This window comes from Triplophysa rosa, linkage group LG18 (assembly GCF_024868665.1).
Source record: "Triplophysa rosa linkage group LG18, Trosa_1v2, whole genome shotgun sequence".
In the NCBI taxonomy this organism is placed as follows: domain Eukaryota; kingdom Metazoa; phylum Chordata; class Actinopteri; order Cypriniformes; family Nemacheilidae; genus Triplophysa; species Triplophysa rosa.
Genome location: NC_079907.1, coordinates 7,590,225 through 7,610,577, shown reverse-complemented (window position 1 = coordinate 7,610,577; position 20,353 = coordinate 7,590,225). Strand labels below are relative to the sequence as shown.

General features: G+C 38.6%; 2 protein-coding genes across 2 annotated transcripts; both read left to right on the top strand.

The window, feature by feature from the left end:
- Window positions 1-3,791: 3,791 nt before the first annotated feature.
- Window positions 3,792-7,916, top strand: kcnk1a (potassium channel, subfamily K, member 1a). Its single transcript, XM_057358419.1, has 3 exons — window positions 3,792-4,456; window positions 6,106-6,501; window positions 6,885-7,916. Exons 1-3 carry the CDS (start codon window positions 4,102-4,104, stop codon window positions 7,145-7,147), a joined length of 1,014 nt encoding a protein of 337 aa, XP_057214402.1. The 5' UTR covers window positions 3,792-4,101; the 3' UTR covers window positions 7,148-7,916.
- Window positions 7,917-9,349: 1,433 nt separating this feature from the next.
- slc35f3a (solute carrier family 35 member F3a) lies at window positions 9,350-20,124 on the top strand. The gene is made up of 8 exons (XM_057359051.1): window positions 9,350-9,408; window positions 13,470-13,681; window positions 15,586-15,931; window positions 17,073-17,292; window positions 17,681-17,806; window positions 17,942-18,134; window positions 18,869-18,958; window positions 19,548-20,124. Exons 1-8 carry the CDS (start codon window positions 9,350-9,352, stop codon window positions 19,784-19,786), a joined length of 1,485 nt encoding a protein of 494 aa, XP_057215034.1. The 3' UTR covers window positions 19,787-20,124.
- The last annotated feature ends 229 nt before the right edge of the window (window positions 20,125-20,353 follow it).

Here is a 20,353-nt window from a genome sequence, read left to right as displayed (position 1 = left end):
TTCATCATGTTTTCTTTTAAATATTTTACATGTTAAATGTTTCTTTTAAATATAGCTTTTATTTATTCTTTATTTAGTTAACTTCAGAGAAAATCTGCACTTTTAATGTGCACTACAAACAGCCAAGTGGCCTTAAAAGAGGGTGACATAAATCAGACGAACTAACAGAGGCCTTATTTCTCCGAGGAATTTACAAAATGCAGCATTCAACCTATGTCTATGGACTAAACCCAGTGTAAGTGCTCCTGTGAGGTGGACCTGCCAGCAGGAATGCCTTTTCCAGATGTTTCCAGAACCACAGCTCACTTCTCTGCGTCCGGACCATATACATGACCCAAGTCAACTGCAGAACTTGCCATACTGAGCCAGGAAAGTACTTCTGCTCTCAACCTGAAACATATGCACATATACATATGCTGCACATGGCTACAATCAATGACGTGCCCTAAAAGTACAGCTGAAACACATACACGCGGAGTAGCGGCTCCTGCCAAAACACGCACACCGTTTAAAGAGCGTGCTGCCTGGCGGGTACATGGCATCAGGGAACGTGCACATCGCAAGCAGGATGGCAAACTATACCCAGCTGTCACATGTGTCCTGATCTCATTTTCAGCCTTGTGTTATTGCAACATAAGCCTGGGAACTTCGGGAGCACTGGGAGGTTCAAAAACAAAACAAAACAAAACAAAACAAAACACAAGACACAAACTGTACTGCCAAACATCATTACACCCCCTTAGATTTTTGAGTTGAGTGGTTTTTAAATGCAACATCTATAAAAGTAATTAGTATCTTTTGGCATTTGTTTTTTTCCTTTAGTCATGTCTTTTCTCATCAAAAGCATCAAAGGGGCCAAAACTGCCACTGGTGCCCTTCAAAAGAAGTGCGTGACATCCCTGCCGCCAACCATTGAGACAAAATATTGACTCTGGCTGGAGCCCCAGGCCTTCAACTTCCTGTCTGAGAAGTTACGTCACGGTTACAGCGAACACATTAAGAAGAAATCTGTGCAGTCCAGAAGACAAACGATAGACGATAATAACATCATCTTCTTTGAATTATTAACTACCCTCACACTGAATGTTTGGTCGAGACGTACGTTCTTAAAGACAGTACATTTAATTCCTCTGTCTATCTTTAAAGCCAAAAACTGGAAAATGAAGGGCTTTCTCGAAAGAAAGTGGAATGCTTTGATGCATTTATGCCTCTCTGCTGTTCATTTATGCGCACAGGTGTAAATCAAGAGCATGAGTCAAAAAAGCCAGCGATTAATCTTCATTGCGTGTTTGGCCTTTGACGTCAGAAATTTTGCAGGTCTTTGCAATCACATCTGAAAATATAACCAAAATATGTGTTATGGCACGAGGGATGGAAACAGCATTTTGAAAATGAAAAGGGCATGTTCAAATGGCTTTAAACAGTATGAAAACATAATAGTAGCATCATTAAACAGAATGCAAACAGCACAATACTTACTTTTTTGGTGTTTATGGCTATACACACAAAAAAAATCAAGAAAACCACATGTTGTGGAGTAGTGGCTACTGCAGGCGAAAAAGTATTGAAGGAAAAATTCCTTTCTGTTGAACACAAAATAAGATATTTTGAAGAATGTAGCAAACTGTTCTGGGGCAATTTAACAAATTTTTCCAGCTATGGTAGGCTAGTCAATGGTGGCTAAGAACTATTTGGTTACAAGCATTCTTCCAAATATCTTTCTCTGTGTTCATCGGAAATGTATACAGATTTGGAATTCGAGGATGGGTAATCATGACAGAATTTTTATTTTGGGGTAAATTGTCCCTTTAAAGTGAACGTTTGCTGCGTATTTCAATAACATGGCCTCAAGAATAACCAGAAGTTTTATATACTTTTTCAGTCTATTATCAGACCTTTGAAACACCACACCTCTGCAACATATTTAGGTGATTTTTGCTATTCACTGAATTTGGAGGCACATTGCCCTCTAGTGGTCATTAAAGGTGTCTATGAGTCATGAATGTCACCAAATGTTCAGTAACTGAGTGATCTTAAATGATCTGCAATAATGCAATCCATAACTTTTGCCTCCCTATCACCATAAAATTGCAGGTTAATTTACGTAATAACGTCAATTGATTTTTACACTGGTTGAAGTCAAATTATGTCAAATTTCGCCCCAAACATCCTTCAAACTTAATATTGCAAATGAGCTTGCTTATACTAAGCTGTTAGCACTATGGTGTCTGTGCCTTTTTATTATGATACACTATTTGATGGGCTAAAGAACAATTTTTTCCCCCTGTTGGTCGTCAATGATTTATATTGACATGTCATTGATGGTCTCTTTCCACTTTTTACTGCATTTTTCGTACAACAGTCTAGGATGTGTGTCAGCAACAACCTTGACTGGTGCTCAGATCTGGCCGGAGATCTCACATTTCACTCGATCCTCCAGAAATAACCCAAATGAGCAGAACAGAGCAAAGGGAAAGCTCAGAGTTTGACTTTTGCTCAATAGTCAATAAATGTTTAACGGCTAGTCAAAGTATGTATTAATAGATCACAATTTAAAAGCAATAAGAGTCAACCACAGTGTTTTATTGTTTTACAGAAACGTAACACAAAACTGTCAGAGACCATACAGATTCCACAGATCAAGGATCTAATGTTCAGCAGCAAGTTATACCATAACTTTGGACTACAGTAAAAACAAAAAAGGCAGGATCACCTGTAAACTTTAACTGTGAAATAAGTGTGAAGTCATTGACATATGAAAGCTGAGAAGATCAGTAACTTTTACCTCTCCCCAAAATTACCCCTCAGATGTACAGCTTTAAAAACAAATAATAAAACCTTCAAATAAATCATGTACTGGACTAGTAAGAGTAAATGATGAGAACAGAAGATCAAGAGTAAATGAGAAAACAAAAGAGAAATGAGAAAATTGAGGAACTTTTAATGACAAAAATATTCTTGCCTGTCATGTCAGAGTACAGTAAACAATGATGTAACAATTTAGCTGCTGGTGTGTTTTCATGGCTTTAGCTACAAAATGTGCACAGACCTGTTTACTGAGATAATCATCTGAACTCATGCAGGATGGAGATAATTTCAAATTTCATTTAAAATGAAGAAACACACTAAAGGTCAAAGGATGGGAAGTTGAGAGAGATTACTGATATGTGATCTACTTGTCAGATAATTTAGCATAACTTAGCTGGTTGAGTTTAATTTACTCTGTAGTCACCATACAATAGGAAGGGAGGAGTGCCTAAATTATCTATTTTAGTCTTTGTGTGTCAATAAATATAATACTGCAAAATACTCCAGCTTTTTTCTATTTCATGACAGATTGAGGGTTTGGTGGCTGTGGGAATGCTGACAGACCATACACATATGGGTCCACGAAACCACCTAGATTCTCATTTGAGGTCACTTTTCAAATATTTTGTCTCTCGAGAAAGACCATCCACCACCCAGCACCAGTAAAACCAGTTCAGCCAGGTACGCTAACATTGCCACAGTGCAGTACGTCTTTAGTTAATGGCCTTATTGATGACTTCAATTGGGGAAACGGTGTAGCCTTTTGTTTCCATAATACAACTGTGTTTAACAGTATCTGTCTTTTAAACGCAAATTCCTCGTTTGCCTAACAGGGCGTTGCCGTGAGAAATGTGATGAATAGACTTGAGCTGGGCGAGGCGGCAGAAAAAGACGTCACGACTGACGAGCCGGTTCGCATAATTCCGAAACATACTACTACCAAGGCTTGGGTAATGAAAATTGAAAACAACCGCTGACGTGGATTATTAACCTTCCAATGGTTAAAGGCGTTTTGTGAATATTAATTAGAGAGAGCTTACCTTGTCGACAAATATGAATATTAATGGCATAACCTTCGCCCTAGTACGATTAGTAAATGCGCCCGTCTCACCGTCTGTCACATCAGCTGCAACGCTGGCAGGCGACTCAGGAAATTAGAATTAAAAGACAGCCGTGTTTACCTTCATTAATTTAGGAAACTGCAGGAAGGTAGGAAACAATCGTACTCCTAAAACACATTTACCTGTGTTGATTCTGTCACATTTTTAACTGCTGTTAACTCAAGCGGAGACAATGCTCCAGTGTATGTCGGGAGGTTCGTGTATGCGTGTGGTAGACGGTTACAAGTCTACGTGGTATTTCTTGATTTTGGTAGTATCGTATGTTTTATATTTGGTATTCGGCGCGCTTGTGTTTTCCGCGGTGGAGCTGCCGTATGAGGAGCAGCTTCGACAACAGCTCCGGACCGAGAAACAGCAGTTTTTACAGGATAATGAATGTGTGTCCGAAGAAAGACTTGAGGAGTTTTTAATGAGAGCATTGGAGGCGAGTAACTATGGTGTGTCGGTTTTACAAAATGCTACTATTAACTGGAACTGGGATTTCACATCGGCGTTGTTCTTCGCCAGCACGGTGCTTTCTACCACAGGTAAGAGCAGACTTTCTCTAGACATCTTAGATGTGCATGATAGGACAAACTGTTTTTGTATCCCAACATTGTTATTGATTTAAGTTATACTGTAATATATCGCTTGTGTTGTGACCATGTAAGTCCTTTCTCTTTAAATATTTATCTATGAGCGAGACGACAAATGAGACGCCAGTCTGATGTCATCTCTACAGTGGAAGGTCGAGCTGTTTCTCTCGAATGTCCGATGTGAGCATCAGCTGACGACTATACTGTATGACAGGCTTAAATTGTCTAACAACACTACAAATTTTGATAGAAAATACCTTCATGACTACTTCTTGTAATGACAAGTTTATACAGTATTTATAATCTAATCATAATTCTAGCAACACCCGCATAGATGCATACAATACAAATGCTTAGAGCTGTTTCACTTCCTCTTTCTTTCATTCTCAAAAAAGCAACAAAACTTTATCCATAAATAACATTTACAATAATACCTACAGGAAGTTGTATGGTGAAGTATAGTAATGAAACAGGCAATACATGTGAAGTAAATAACAATATTTATAATAATATATACTATTTACTGTATAGTCATCATCATCATAATAAAATAAATAATACATCATAATAGTGCAACTCATATTCTAAAATAATAAAATATTTACCTATAAACATAAAAGGGTCAGACAAAATACATTAAATATGGGAATTCATTTACAGAATAATATTGCATACAGAATCTTATTGCTCATTTAGTTTGAACATCTTAACATACGTATATAGTTCTTTAACCCCACAAATCTTAATTTGGCATTTAATATTTTTGTATAATTATTAATTTACAATAAATTGGACATTGTTTGTTTTTAAATTAATACTGACAAGCCAGGTTTTACCACATTTATGTTCTTATATACTGTAAAAATGTTCCTGTCTTAAAGTGATAGTTCACCCCCCCCCAAAAAAAATTCTGTCATCATTTACTCACCCTCTTGTCATTTCAAACCTGTATAACTTTCTTTCTTCCGAAGAACACAAAAGAAGATATTTTGAAGAATGTTGTTAACTGGATCCCATTCAGTCCTGCATTGGTTTTGTGTCCATACAATAGAAGTGAATGCGGCGGCCAGTACTGTTCGGTTACCAACTTAATTCAAAATATCTTCTTTTGTGTTCTGCGGAAGAAAGAAAGTCATAAAAGTTTGAAATGACAAGAGGGTGAGTAAATGATGACAGAAATTTTGGGTGAACTAACACTTTAAATAAATCGCTGTACTAAATTAGGGACAGTCATACAGAATGTTAACTTGACTTATTGATCATATTTTTTACAATGTGCGAATAATGAAACAAGTCCATGATCTGCTTACATATTCACATCCCCTGTGGTGTCCAGTTGGTGTTGTAATCCATTTGAAGGGTGTTTGAAGGATAAGCATGCAGTGTGTAGTGTTTCCAAGGGCTGTGTACTGTAACTTAATCCAGCAGGATTTAAATACCACAGGTAACAGCCTGAAGACCTCTCATTCCAGGTGACAGTCTTTAAAACATGTAAAACCGGCCTATTTGAGTGTTTCAGTGCTACTTGTCAGATAAAAGACAGAAGGACTAGTGACTATAACCACAAATGACCCCTACTAACAGCTTCACATGTTTTGCAGGGTATGGCCACGCCGCGCCTCTGTCAGATGGGGGTAAAGCCTTCTGTATCATTTACTCAGTGGTGGGAATCCCATTCACACTTCTGTTCCTGACTGCAGTGGTGCAGAGGATCATGGAGTTCAGTACCCGCAGGCCCGTGGAGTATCTGCACCGGCGCTGGGGCATGTCTAAGCCTCTGCTGGCAGCCATGCATGCTGCCCTGTTAGCTATTATTATTGTGTCCTGTTTCTTCCTCATACCCGCCATCATCTTCTCAGTCCTGGAGGAAGACTGGAATTTCCTGGAGTCTTTCTATTTTTGCTTCATCTCTCTAAGTACCATTGGTTTGGGCGACTATGTGCCGGGAGAGGGCTACCACCAGAAGTTCAGAGAACTCTATAAATTGGGCATTACTTGTAAGTGCACAGCCAAAATAATTAGCTATTTATTTGTTATATTCACAACATTGATATAGTAATTTGAGTATTTTTCATCCATATTGCATATATGCCAGGGGTCTTCATCAGGCCAAGAGGTGCTCTGTTGCTTAATATTTTGAATAAAACAGTATTGTTTGCATTTTTCCATTTCCAAGTTTCCATTTATTTGTACATTAATTAAAATTCGAACTACAATTGGCAGACCTCCTGCAGTACCAATGTGTACCCCAAAGGGTCGATGATGGCCTGTGTTAAAGACCCCTCTCATATCTGATTTATTCTTATTCATCCTTCATTTTCATGAAAAGTTTTAAATCTTTTTTCTTAAATCTTTTTAAATCTGTCTTGTTCCAATACAGTCTACTTGATATTGGGTTTGATCGCTATGCTGGTGGTTCTGGAAACCTTCTGTGAGCTGCAGCAGATGAAGAAACTCAGGAAGATGTTCTACCTGAGAAAGCAAAAGACCGAGGACGAGCTTAACATCGTGGATCACGATCACCTCTCTTTCGCCTCTGTGTCTGACCAGGCAGCCTCTATTAAAGAAGATAAGAGCGATCTGTTTCCTGACGATGTGATCAATGCTTCTCCCACCACCTCTAATGGACAAATGGACAGATGAGATTCTGTGATCACATCTGTGATTCTTGAACCCGCTGAGGCACAACACACTAGTAATATTTCTCAATTTAGGGCATAGATATATGTAATAATATTCAAATAAAAAAAACTACAGTGCTATAGATATAGATACTTGAAATACAAGTTGAAGTTATTTTAATGTGGAAAAAGTGTAACTTGAAGAACATATAACTTGTCAGAACAGCTACTGATATTAAAAATAAGTGGCCATAGACTTGTTTTACATAATGCTGTTCATACATATTGGCTTAAAAGGGAAGGATATCTTTTAGTTTTAATGCAAATCATGCCTTCAAGTATAGCATTATCATTATTAGTTAGTCATTGCCAAACTGCTTTACATTTTGTAATATACAGGGGCAGGTCCCTGGTTAATTTCTTTAAAAGTCTACATTCCTTTAATTATGTAAATAAAGCATAAAGGTTGTTTAAGATATATGTATGTTTTTTCTCAGATTTAGTAGAGGGATTCAGACAATCAAAAATAGAAAATACTATCTCTCGAAGGGATTTTCTTTGCCTTTACAAGCCATTTTGGCTTTTGGGGCTCTTGAACAGTTGTCCTCCGCTAGGGGGAGATATTGAGCATTGAGTGTTCTTGCTGCTGTGTTGTAAGGAGGGAGTCACATTTGTGAATCTTATGATTGACTGGGTATTGCTACAGGATTTATTTTTTAAATAATTACTTTGTTGTTATAATTTGTTATGAGATGCACTTTAACGAAATAAACTGGAAGTTTTTTGTTTTACATGCTTGACTGTGCCTGTTCTTCACTGCACATTCACTGCAGGAACATTTCATAAATTCCCCACTGGTTTAAGGCTTGAATGTCTTCTCAGAGCTGTTTACTGTCAGACCATTGCGACGTGCTGGTGTGTTAAAACCTGGGCATTGTGCGCCTGAGCAGCTGTACTATCTGTTAACAGTCTATCAGGAGGTCTGCTGACTGCTGTTAAAAGAGATATTTACTCTGTTGTTTAAAAGTGAATTTGATGCCGTCCTGTTATAGTGGTGCTGAAATTGAACCGAGGTTATGTTAACAAGACCTACAGCTGTGTCCACCCTGTTAAACTTAAACAGGGGAGAATGTCTCCCTAATTCTTAGTCAAGAGCATCTTGTAAGAGGTCTTAGGCTACATGTGCACACATAACGTCTCACCTGACATTATGGGATATAGGAGATCAAATTTTGACAAATTCATTATTTTGTCCTGTTCACTCGTTTTTATTTAAGGGAAAGCTGTTTAAATGTATTTAGTTTGTATTTCTGAATATCCACTTGTATGACAATATCACCTATAGGGTATGTCTCTCTTCAGTGTCCTTGCTTTCTAGGAAATAATGGATTCTTATGTGAGATGTGTTGTGTGGTATTACGGTTTCAGCGGCAACAGCATAAGCAAACGTTATGTGGCCCGAACGTAACTTCCGGTAGACCTCCGCAAAGGACCAATAATTGTTGCGTAGTTTTTTAGTTATTATAAATTTAATACAAGTAATATACAATAAATTAATAATAATACAATTATTACGGTACATGTCTAAAATAATATATAACCGAATACATACCGGAAGTTCACTTCAGGCCAGGCGCGTAACCTTACGTGCGTCCGATGATATTTGCGCGAAATTGTGGAAGAGAGTTCTGTTGACAACAAACTTGTAAACACGACTGTTGCTATTTTTGAAGTTCCTCGATCCTTTTAACTTTGCCTTTTGTTTGTCCTTTATTAATGCTAATACTCTACCAGAGAGCTTCGATAGTTCTCACAGTATTTTTCAATTAATCTCACTCTCCCATGACCTGTGCACCCAAGCCAAACTGCCTTATTTGCTGTCAAACCTTGTTATAAGGTGTGCCAAGCTCAATTTTGAGTTAAGCATATGCAGTGCATACCTCATGGCTTCTCGCTGCGGCTTCGATTCGGGAGGATTATTGACGGCACTTTCAGAAGTTTTTGCTTGGCTAAACACAGTCCTCCCGACTGGGGCTTTAGCTGGGTGACTCTTCGTCCTGATCGATAAGTGCCAACTAGTTACAATGAACTCCTCAGTGCTCACTCACCACACACGCACACACCGTGTCGCACACCCCCACTGCAAGCCATCTTTCAAAACCTGGCGGTGGACAGTGAAGCTGCCACACTGCAGGAAGATCTTCCTGTAAGATGTGCCGGCGCAATGCAGAGAGAGGATGAGACTCCAGCAGCCTGGGTACAACGGTGTCCCCAAAAAGAAAGGTAAAAAAAACTTTTACATTTGATTGTGTGCTAAAATTTGTGGTACGATGACAATTTATTAATACGTTTTTATTCCTAGCATAATCATAAACATTTCCATATCAATTTCTTGGCATATTCAGTTGTTGCAATGTTTCAATATATAGCAATAATTTATAAATATGCTTTTAAATGTTTAGATTTGCACAGCTGGCAGCAGTATCAGAAGTTTTTTGTTTTCCTTGGTTCATGAATTAACTTATTATTTAATTTATTTTTCTTTGCTCAGTGTACTAAAACCGTGTTGAAAGTGTCATAATGTGTAATGGAAGGATACGTCTGTTAGATATGAGCTGTATGTATATTACAGGTCTGAATATACAGTATAATTGGACTTGAAACATCAGCATAGTTATTACTCAAATGTAGGTTTAAGGATTTACACAAATCCCTAAACCATTGTATTCAAACAAAAGTCATAGCTTGTTGAGAAGTGTGCTATTCTTTTCTAAGTGATCTGATTTAAGGCTATTACTCTCCAACAAGATGAGACCTAGGCTATTTTGAATTGGGCCAGTTAGCAACTGGGTCTCCTAAGACCCTAGCAACTCACTAGAAACCAGTCAAAACACTTTACCGTGCACTCTTTAGCCCAATAGAGTTTTGCATGGAAAAGTTCCATTTACATTTTATGTAAAAAAAAGTCAAGTTTTGACTATGGACATAAAAGCTAATAAAAATGTGTATGGGATGGGTCTAAAATATGTTTTTTTGGTTTCTAAAGTTTCTGTAGATCTCCTATTTTGATATTCCCAGAGTGGGAAACAAGATCAAAGCTTGGATCAAAAATACCTTGTCTGCAATTCTGTACTCTTGGGGTGTCCTTCAACATCTTCCTTCTTCTCCATAAACTCTTGGCCAGTTTCATTCTTTCCCCCTGCCATGCACAACTGTCTCTGCTGGGCTAGACATATGGGCTGTGCTGACATGGTGTGTTTGCTGAATTTTAACCTGTCTACCTAAAAAATAAGAAGATACACTAAGGCATTAGATTTGACAAGAGCCTGTATGCAGCAAAACAGCAAGTGTTTGTAAATGTGAAAACATACATTACAGTATATACTTACCCATTAGACACAGCATCATAATGACTTTGTGGTTGATTTTTTATATCTAGATAATCAATAATGCCATCAAAGTCACCTTATCATAGCTGTACATATGAATCTTATTAACAACACCAAATAAAGTAACTAATCAGACTAATACATGTATATAAACATTACATTATATATAAATGTTATATAGTAACTATTATATAAAATGTCAATAATAATCAAAGCAATCCAAAATATAGAAATGCCACTCAAATTGTCAAATCATTTTGTTGGAAATGTTTACATTTTAGCGTGTATCTGTGTTAACGTTGGCATTTAATTACAAAACAGTGAACTGCAAACTGACTGCATAAAATTCCTGTTCAGTTTAACAAGATGTTAATTGTCATGAAATATGTGGAAGGAGAACCCAATTGCAGGCAGCAGTGAAGGGGTTAACAAAAACGTAACTTTATTACATAAAACACAAAACAAAACCCACGATGGGGGAAAACTGATAACAGGAAAACAGAATGAACGGGACGAAGACTAACTTGCACTAAACTGAAGTAAAACAACACTTGACATAAACTAAACTCAAACACTTACTAAGACTTGAAACAGCACGACAGGAACAGGCAATACTGGAACACACTGGACGAGCAACAAGACGCACTGAATACAATGACCAAGCAACAAGACAATGATACATGAGGGTATTATAAAGGGAAGACAAACGAAGGATAACGAGCTAGGGCAGGTGTGAAACATAAGACACGGCAGGGAGACAATACAGGAAACGAGTTGCGGGGACAATGACGAGACACGAGAAAACACATGAGAAGTAAAAACAAACAACTCGTGATTTTCTCACATAAAACAAGGGATTCTGCCGTGATTCTGCTACAAGATCAAAAAATACATGACAAGATGGGCAGAATCATGACAGAACCCCCGCCTTAAGGAGCGACATCCTGACGCTCCTCAAGGTGACAGACAGGACAAGACAGACTGTGACAATGACATGAACCAGACAAACATGGTACACAAAATTAGGGGCATACAAGACAACAAGACCAAAGGGTTGGGGTGTGACAACAAGAATAATAAACATGTGAGGGGGGGTGGGGACAGACAAGGGTTCATAGGGGGGGACCAGAGGGGCTAGGACACGGGGGAATAGTCTGAGTCCCCGGCTGCGCTCGAGGGCGCGGAGTCCTGGGGGACTTTGGGGGGAAAGTCTTGGGGGGGAAAAGGTTGGGCACCGGCTGGAAGGCCGGCCTCACAAGGCTAGGGACCGGCTGTGTCGGACTGGACTCTGGACTGGACTCTGGACTGGACACCGGACTGGACGCCGGACTGGATGCCGGACTGGACACCGGACTGGATGCGGCTGGATCACCGGCTGGTACGCCGGCTGGATCACCGGCTAGGACGCCGGCTGGATCACCGGACTGGACGCCGACTGCACCGGACTGGACGCCGGCTGGATCACCGGACTGGACGCCGGCTGCACCGGACTGGACGCCGGCTGCACCGGACTGGACGCCGGCTGCACCGGACTGGACGCCGGCTGCACCGGAATGGATGCCGGCTGCACCGGCCTGGGTCCGGCTGCACCGGACTGGGTGCCGGCTGCACCGGCTTGGACGCTCCTCCTCGACGCTTCTCCCTCCTTCTCCGCACCACTAGGTCCGTAGCCAACTTTGGCTGAACCGTGGGGACCGGAGGGAGTTCTGCGTCGGAGGAGACCGCAGACATCGTCCCCGACTCTCTCCTCCCCCACCTCGCCACGGGCGCCGCCAGGAGGAACGGGAACCGTGGAGCTCGAGCCAGAGGGTACTGAGTCCCCCCGGGTGGCGGCAGCCAGGGCGAGGCCCTCCGGGGCGATCGACCGCAAGGCGGAAGTTCCAAATGGAACCCCACCCCCGGCATCGTCCCGGTTGGCCACGTACATGACCATATCCGCAAACCTGAGAGGGACCAGCAGCCTCTTCTTGGACGGTGTGAGGCGCCGAGTGAGGCAGCAGTTGAAAAGAGTTTTCAACTCCGCCTCGCTGAAGTCTGTCACCTCCGCCACCGCCGAGAATGCCCTGGCGAACTCCCGGCTCCCGTAATTCCCCTGACGGAAGCCTAGCAGCAAGTGGGTCTGGCGAGATCGCAGGGACGACGCCGTGACATTTAACTTTATAACATAAAACACAAAACAAAACCCACGATGGGGGAAAACTGATAACAGGAAAACAGAATAAACGGGACGAAGACTAACTTGCACTAAACTGAAGTAAAACAACACTTGACATAAACTAAACTCAAACACTTACTAAGACTTGAAACAGCACGACAGGAACAGGCAATACTGGAACACACTGGACGAGCAACAAGACGCACTGAATACAATGACCGAGCAACAAGACAATGATACATGAGGGTATTATAAAGGGAAGACAAACGAAGGATAACAAGCTAGGGCAGGTGTGAAACATAAGACACGGCAGGGAGACAATACAGGAAACGAGAGGGGCGGGGACAATGACGAGACACGAGAAAACACATGACAAAAAAAAAAACTCATGGTTTTCTCACATAAAACAAGGGATCCTGTCGTGATTCTGCTACAAGATCAAAAAAGACATGACAAGATGGGCAGAATCACGACAGTTAACTGTATCATAAAATAGGAAAAGTCCAAATTGTTTCATGGCAGTAAGCATTTAATCCATTATAAAGTTAGAGTAAGTACTGTTCATGTCAATAGGTTTTAATAGATTCTTTTGCACTTATGCTTTTTAGACCCACAATTCAGTGCAAACACGTGCTAGTGGTTTAGATTGATTTTAATAGATTGTTTATAAATGGGCTGTTTACTAGTATGGGCTGGGTCTTTTAGCCAGACAACCCATGAAGATGCACTGTTCTATTTAATATCCTTTTACGACTGTTCTCTTTTTAATATATTTTATCTTTCACTTTTTTTAACTTTAGGGGAATGAGACAGCCAGATATGAGTCCACGCCGCCTGTCAGATATCAGCCCTCAACTCAGACAGCTGAAATCTCTGGTCATTGATGAAGATCTAAATGAAGAATTAAAGTCATCCAGATCAGTGGAGTGCATCAACAGTGCATCTATAGAAGAACGCATCCTGAGGATCACTGGTTACTATGGTTATGAGCCGTGGAGTGCATTCTGCGGAGGTATTAAACTAGATTTATGCTTTATGTTTAAGGGTTGATGTCTTTGATGTGAAAGAGTAAAGCACAGAGGTATAGAATAAGTAAACTATTGATCTTTTAGGAGTTAGGGCTTAACAAGTATACCACAAGTCTTAGAATATAGAATTATACTGGTTATTACATGAGTTAAGGCCAAGGGTATAGATTTTAAGGACTGTTACATCTTTAAAGGCTGTAAAAATAAAGGCTCTGCATTGCTTTACATTTCAATGATCTTGGGTGACTCTTCTTTATTAACAGCGGCAGTCAGTACTGTACGTTCAGTTTCTTCCAGCACTGTTTCATCTTGCGTTCATGAGTTTGGGTCTGTGATAGATGTTTCAAATGAACATCTTTGCTGACGCGAGTGTAAACACATCGATCAGAGACCTCTTCTTCACACTTCTGCATCAATCTGAGCTCCTCCGCACAATCTCTCCATAACATGTCTGTGTGGCCACACTGATGAAAACAGATGAAACGGCCAGAGACCAAAACATCTATCACTTAACTAATAAACAGCTGAGTCAGATCATTTGTAAGCAGTACGTGTTTAGCTAAAGAGACCTCTGATGTATCTGCTGTGGTATTTGATTTAAATGTAGGCAATGAGTTACGGTGTGTTGAGCCGCTCTGAGAATATGCATGAGAAAGTTTTTGAGCCAGTTGTGCTGAGTCATCAGGGGCAGGTGAGGTCTCTGGCTTTTCTCATTACCATTGACTACGGGCTCAACATTCAAAAAGCCAGAATCTCCAAAAATCACAGTAGCTTCTTGGGCATGCTATAAAACTCTCAATTAAAGAAGAATAATACTCAATGTTTTATAATATTATTATATTGATTGTTTATTTATTTGTTGAAGCTTTCATCTTGTATGTTAAAAGTCAAACGATGAAAAGTGAGAAGAGAAGTTTTGATAATTCTTGTTATTTATATTTCTTCAGACTACCTTGGTCTGAAAACATTTGCTAAATAGACGAAGAAATGGCTAGATGGATAAAGTTTTAACAGTTTCAGTACCATGGACAGCACTGTCAGATTCTGAACATTATAGACACTGTAGGTTCAAAGTATGAGTAATTTTCAATAGAGTTAAGTCTTAGAAAATATGTTAATTCAGGTCTTTCATATACTGCATTAAGCATTTGTGACAAAATACAATTTCTGTGAATGCGGTAAGAAAAATCACCTGGAATGTTGCAGTTTAAAACTCTATTAAGTTTTAAACTAAAAATTTAGTTTTTACCCCACGTGTTTATTTTAAGCATAAACTGATCTAATTTTGATACTTTTTAAATAAAACAAGACTAAACATCATAAGTCATTTTGCTTCTCAAATAAATGTATCTTTATTTAAGATTTCTTAAGCATTTGAAAACAAAAATACTATAAGTATAAGAAATTATTTTTTTCAGTGTGGGGTTGGAACTATCTGTTTTATTGAACAATGACAGATGAAGGGGGTTTGAAAAGTCATTATTTTTTATAGTTTTGATTGATGCAACGCACGCTTTAAAGTGATTCACCAAAAAAGGAAAATTCTGTCATCATTTACTATCCTATTGTCATTTCAAACCCGCATGACTTTCTTTCTTCTGACTGAAGAACACAAAAGAAGCTATTTTGACTGTTGTTAACTGTCACCCATTCAATTGCCTTGGTTTTGTTTCCATACAATAGAGGTGAATGGATGCCGCCACTGTTCGGTTAACAACATTCTTCAAAATATCTTCTTTTGTGTTCTTCAGAAGGAAGAAAGTCATACAGGTTTAAAATGATAAAAGGGTAAATAAATGATTACAGTATGTTCATTTTTTGGTGAACTATCCCTTTAATTCAAACAGACAAACTCTATTTATATGACCTTTGTTGTCTTTATCTTTAGAAGATGACCAATCCGAGAGAGAGAAAGTGGAAGTGAAGGTAGATGGCCGTGCTCCTACAGCAACTGTTAAATCGGAGAACGTGACCAGACGACAGAATCTACGCTGCTGTCTGCACATGACTGCGGTCCACCTCCATCAAGCACTATGGGGTGTCGCCATGGTGATCTGCATCTGCTTGTCTTGGTCCGGCAGCACTCAGTTGGCCAAAATAACTGTCAGACGCTTGAATGTTCCTTTCACCCTCACTTGGTTTTCCACCTCCTGGAATTGTGTCGTCTTTCCTATTTACTACCTGGGTCACCTGTGCTGTAGCAAGGACAGGCAGACTCCTAGACAGCGGTTCAGGTGGGTAGGGTTGGGTTTCATTTCAAGCAGGAGGGAAGGTGATTGAGATCTTATTGCATCTGTGTCCGACAAAATATTTTACTGCATTCCTGAATGAGAGCTCCTTGTGTAAGTTCTGTAATAGTTTATAGATTATGCAGGCTGCTTCATATAGTTTGCAGAATGAGAGTGCGTGTTGACGCTGCAATTTTGTTGAGCTGGTCTGTTTAGATACTAGCATAGCCTGATTTTCTAATCGTGTCCCATGGCATTTTTGTCCTTTTTATTGGTTCAGCATTTCCATTTTTATAGGTTTGGTTCAGCACTTTTGGAAGTGGATTTATTGTAGCAAGACAATAAAACCTTATTTGTACTGATTTGTATTTATCTTGGACAATTGGAAAATTGCCACAATTATCTAAATACTTTAGATCAGTGGTTCTCAAACTTTTTCGTTGGAAGGGCCCCATTGTGTAGAGTGCATCGCTTCGTGGCCCCCAATTAAAGACTTATAATATTAAACCAAAATTTTAATTAAACCAAAAACATTTTCAACTATACAATGCTGGAACATTACGTATTTTGGTTGGTGGTCTTATTTTTCTGATTTTTGATTGCATAAAATCTATGATAAATTTCTATATTTCATAAAATGCCACAAAATCTGTGCCCCCCTGGATCCATCTTGCCCCCCCCCCAGTTTGAAGACCACTGCTTTAGATGATTAGATTAACAAATCAAACAGATTCTAAAGGCAATGACATTCCTTCACAACTTTTCATTGTCTTTCAAAGACTGGATGTCATTAACTTACAAATATTTTTTTGTCATTAAGCTTACAAATAAAAGTCAATTTTTTTATATTTCTCACTTTAAAATCATAATGAGTTCTCTTTATTAATACACACTCCTGTTTTTAACGCTATAATTTAATGCTGTTCAGCTTTATACAATTTAAAATGGGTTGTGAATGGACTTTACGTAATTGTAATGGCCTTGTTCCTCTTTAAAACATGCCTTGTTTTTCAGCAAACTAATAAAACATGCATGTGTATAAAAATGTTTTTTAAGAACTTTGATCAAAAACTCTTTATTATTATGAGACGTATATACTGTATGTTGTATTCAATGATAGGAAACGTTATTTGGCTTTTTACAATAGAGAGTGTTGTCAGTTCCTGGGAGATGATGCGCTTTCTCTGAGGATGCTGCTTTCTCGCGTGGCTCCGTTTGGAGTGCTGTGGACTCTCACCAGCTACTTGTACCTGCAAGGCCTTCGCAGGATTCCTGCCACCGACGCCTCCGCTCTCTTCTGCTGTAGTCGCGCTTTTGTCTTCCTCATATCCTGGATTGTATTGCGGGATCGCTTCATGGGAGTGCGGGTGAGGTTTAAAACTAAGACAATAATGACATACATTATTAAAGAAAATGCTTTTTATTGTACATATTTATGTCAAACAAAATAATTGTTCTTAACCTTTAAAGGGACAGTTTACCCCCCAAATCATAATCATAAATCATAAATAAAAAGAAGATTTATCATAATCATAAAAAGAAGATATTTTGAGACTGTTGTACAATGAAAATCAATAGGGGGCAGTGTTGTTTGGTTGCCAACATTCTTGGAAATATATAATATATTTAATTTTTGGGTGAACTATCCCTTTAACTAAACTGTTAAACATATTTTAATACTTCAAAAACAAAACAAAATACCATTTTGGATATTTTGTTATAACAAATTACATATTTAAATATTTTTAATCACAGATTGTGGCAGCCATTTTAGCCATCGGGGGCATTGTTATGATGACATACGCAGATGGTTTTCACGGTCATTCTGTCATGGGCATCTCTCTTGTGGTCGGGTCTGCATCAACAGCAGCTATATACAAAGTAAGGATAACAAATCTGACAGATATTATAAATTCACAGGGTGACTGTTATAGGCCTACACACTAATCATTTCTAACTATGATGTAACATTTTATGCTCTGGCTGTATCTATCTACTGTACATCTGTCACTTCAGGTTCTGTTCAAGCTTGTTCTGGGTAATGCAAAACTCGGCGAAGCAGCTGTGTATCTCACCATCCTCGGTGGAGCTAATTTGGTCTTCATTAGCGCCGTACCCCTAATCCTGCTTCTCACGGGAGCTGAGGACTTTGTTTCACCCGGAGATTTGCCATGGACAAGTATCTGTGGCATGTCTGCTCTTTTGCTGGGTAAAAGGCTATAGATCTATAAACGTGTGTCACAAAGTTCTCTTGGTTATACTCATGAAAAGTGGCATACTTACCCAATGTAACACATTGTTTAAAAAGTTGTGTTTCACTTTAATTTTTTCTTTTTCTTTGTTTTTTAACATTCTTAATTCGAAAATCACATTCGTTACCATCGACAGAAAAAATGTTTTCACACATTTATACATTTCGGTATTATTACTCGTGAGGCGTACACAGAAATGACAAGGTACTGGCATAACACTGAGCTCAAAACAACAGTTTAACATAACAGTACTAAAAATGAGTCATCCAAACTTCAGAAGTGTGCATTTGATCGTTTTTGTCTTTTATGACAAATACTGTCCTCACAAAAAAAAGTTCCGGACATAATCACCCATCGCTTCATCCCACTTTCCCTGTGCTACAGATTGACAGTGACAACTGGAAAATATTTTTTTTAATATGTGAAAATTTGTACAGTTTTTGTTTATTTGCAATATACCGATCTATCGTCAATATATAAGATTAAAATGTACTTAAGCTAAATATACACTAAAAATGTATGCTACATTAAATAAATATTATCACATTAATTAGCACCACAGAATTATACAAGAACTATAAAAAGTTCGGTCAAAACAAAAATTTGTTACACTGTGTTTTTTAAAATGTATCAATATTGACTGCTTTAATAGTTTTAGTGTTCATGTTTATTTCCTTTTGTTTCCAACTAGTGTTCAACTTTCTATTGAATTTTGGTGTTGTGATAACACTTCCTACTCTGATTTCTCTGGGCATTGTCCTCAGTGTTCCTGTCAATGCTGGTAAGTCATATTGGCACCGTTCAGAAGTCCAATGCAAGTGTAAATATGTCTTTTGTATTTTTCTAATTTGATACAGATAAAACCCTAATGATGAATATGAATTTGTACAATCATAAAAATAAAATGTTCTACATAAGACCATAGAAGAACCTTTTTGGTTGTATGGTTCCATAAAGAACCTTTAACATCCGAGAAAACCTTTCTGTTTCACAAAAGTGGAAAAGCTCTTTTTAGACTGTGAAAAGGTAAGAAAGAAATGGCCCTTTGGGGAACCAAAGGGTTCTTAAATTGTATCAATGTGAAGTACTTTACCTTGTGTATCACCTTTATTTTTAAAAGTGTATTTGATTAGAAACCTCAAAATACAGTAGTTTGTGCATAATTTAATACTTTTTAAAATAATTTTGTCATAATTTGTATTTATTTAACAAATGTGTTTTTTAATTTTAAGAACCTTTGTTTTTTTCTAAGTTTAAATTAGTTTTTGAATCCCAAATTTTTAAACTTCACTATAGATAAGCCTACCAAAATTCCTTTTTTTAACATATCATGATCACAAAAATGATCACAGAACATCTTCCAATTTCAGTCATAGACCGCTACATGTGTGGGATCCAGCTCAGCAGTGTACGAGTCATAGCTGCCTCCATCATTTGTCTGGGGTTCCTTCTGCTCCTGTTGCCTGAAGATTGGGACCAATGCCTGCCACATTTACGGTCCATGCTGTACAACCAGGACCAGCCACAAGAGTGTGCCAGAGACAAGCATCTAGAGACACTTCACATCACGCCGAGAGAGGCCAGGAACTGCAATTCTTCCACCACCTGACCTGGCTGTTGGGGTGCGGACGGGCACAACATTTGTGATACAATTTAAAATTGCATACCAAAGGGACAGCAAGAACTGCTTTGAGGGATGAACAGAAGTTACAAGTGTTTGAAACTGGACCACTGAGTGTGTAAGAGCAATGTTATCAGTCACTATGGCACTATGTGATATGATATGTACCTCATATATTTTATGCAGATTGTGTATTGCACTGTCGCTTCATGTGATGAATGAAGTAACATATATTGCCACTCTTTAACATAACGTAATACTCCTATCATGTTCTATAATCTCAAACTGGTTCTATATACTCTATATACGTATTGTAGAGTGTTAAGGCCCCCCGTGCAATCTGTAAAACAGGCTATATTCATGGATTCCTCAGATGAATGTTACATTATATCTCTTATCAGTGGCAATACATGGTTTTAATATTCCTGTGGAATTAAGGCTTAATGTAAACCTTTGTAAGGATTTTTTGTTCATTATGCAATAATAAAAATGTTAGTATATTCTATGCTTGTTGACTTATTTTAACTGTCAAACTGTTTAAAAATTTGCATTACA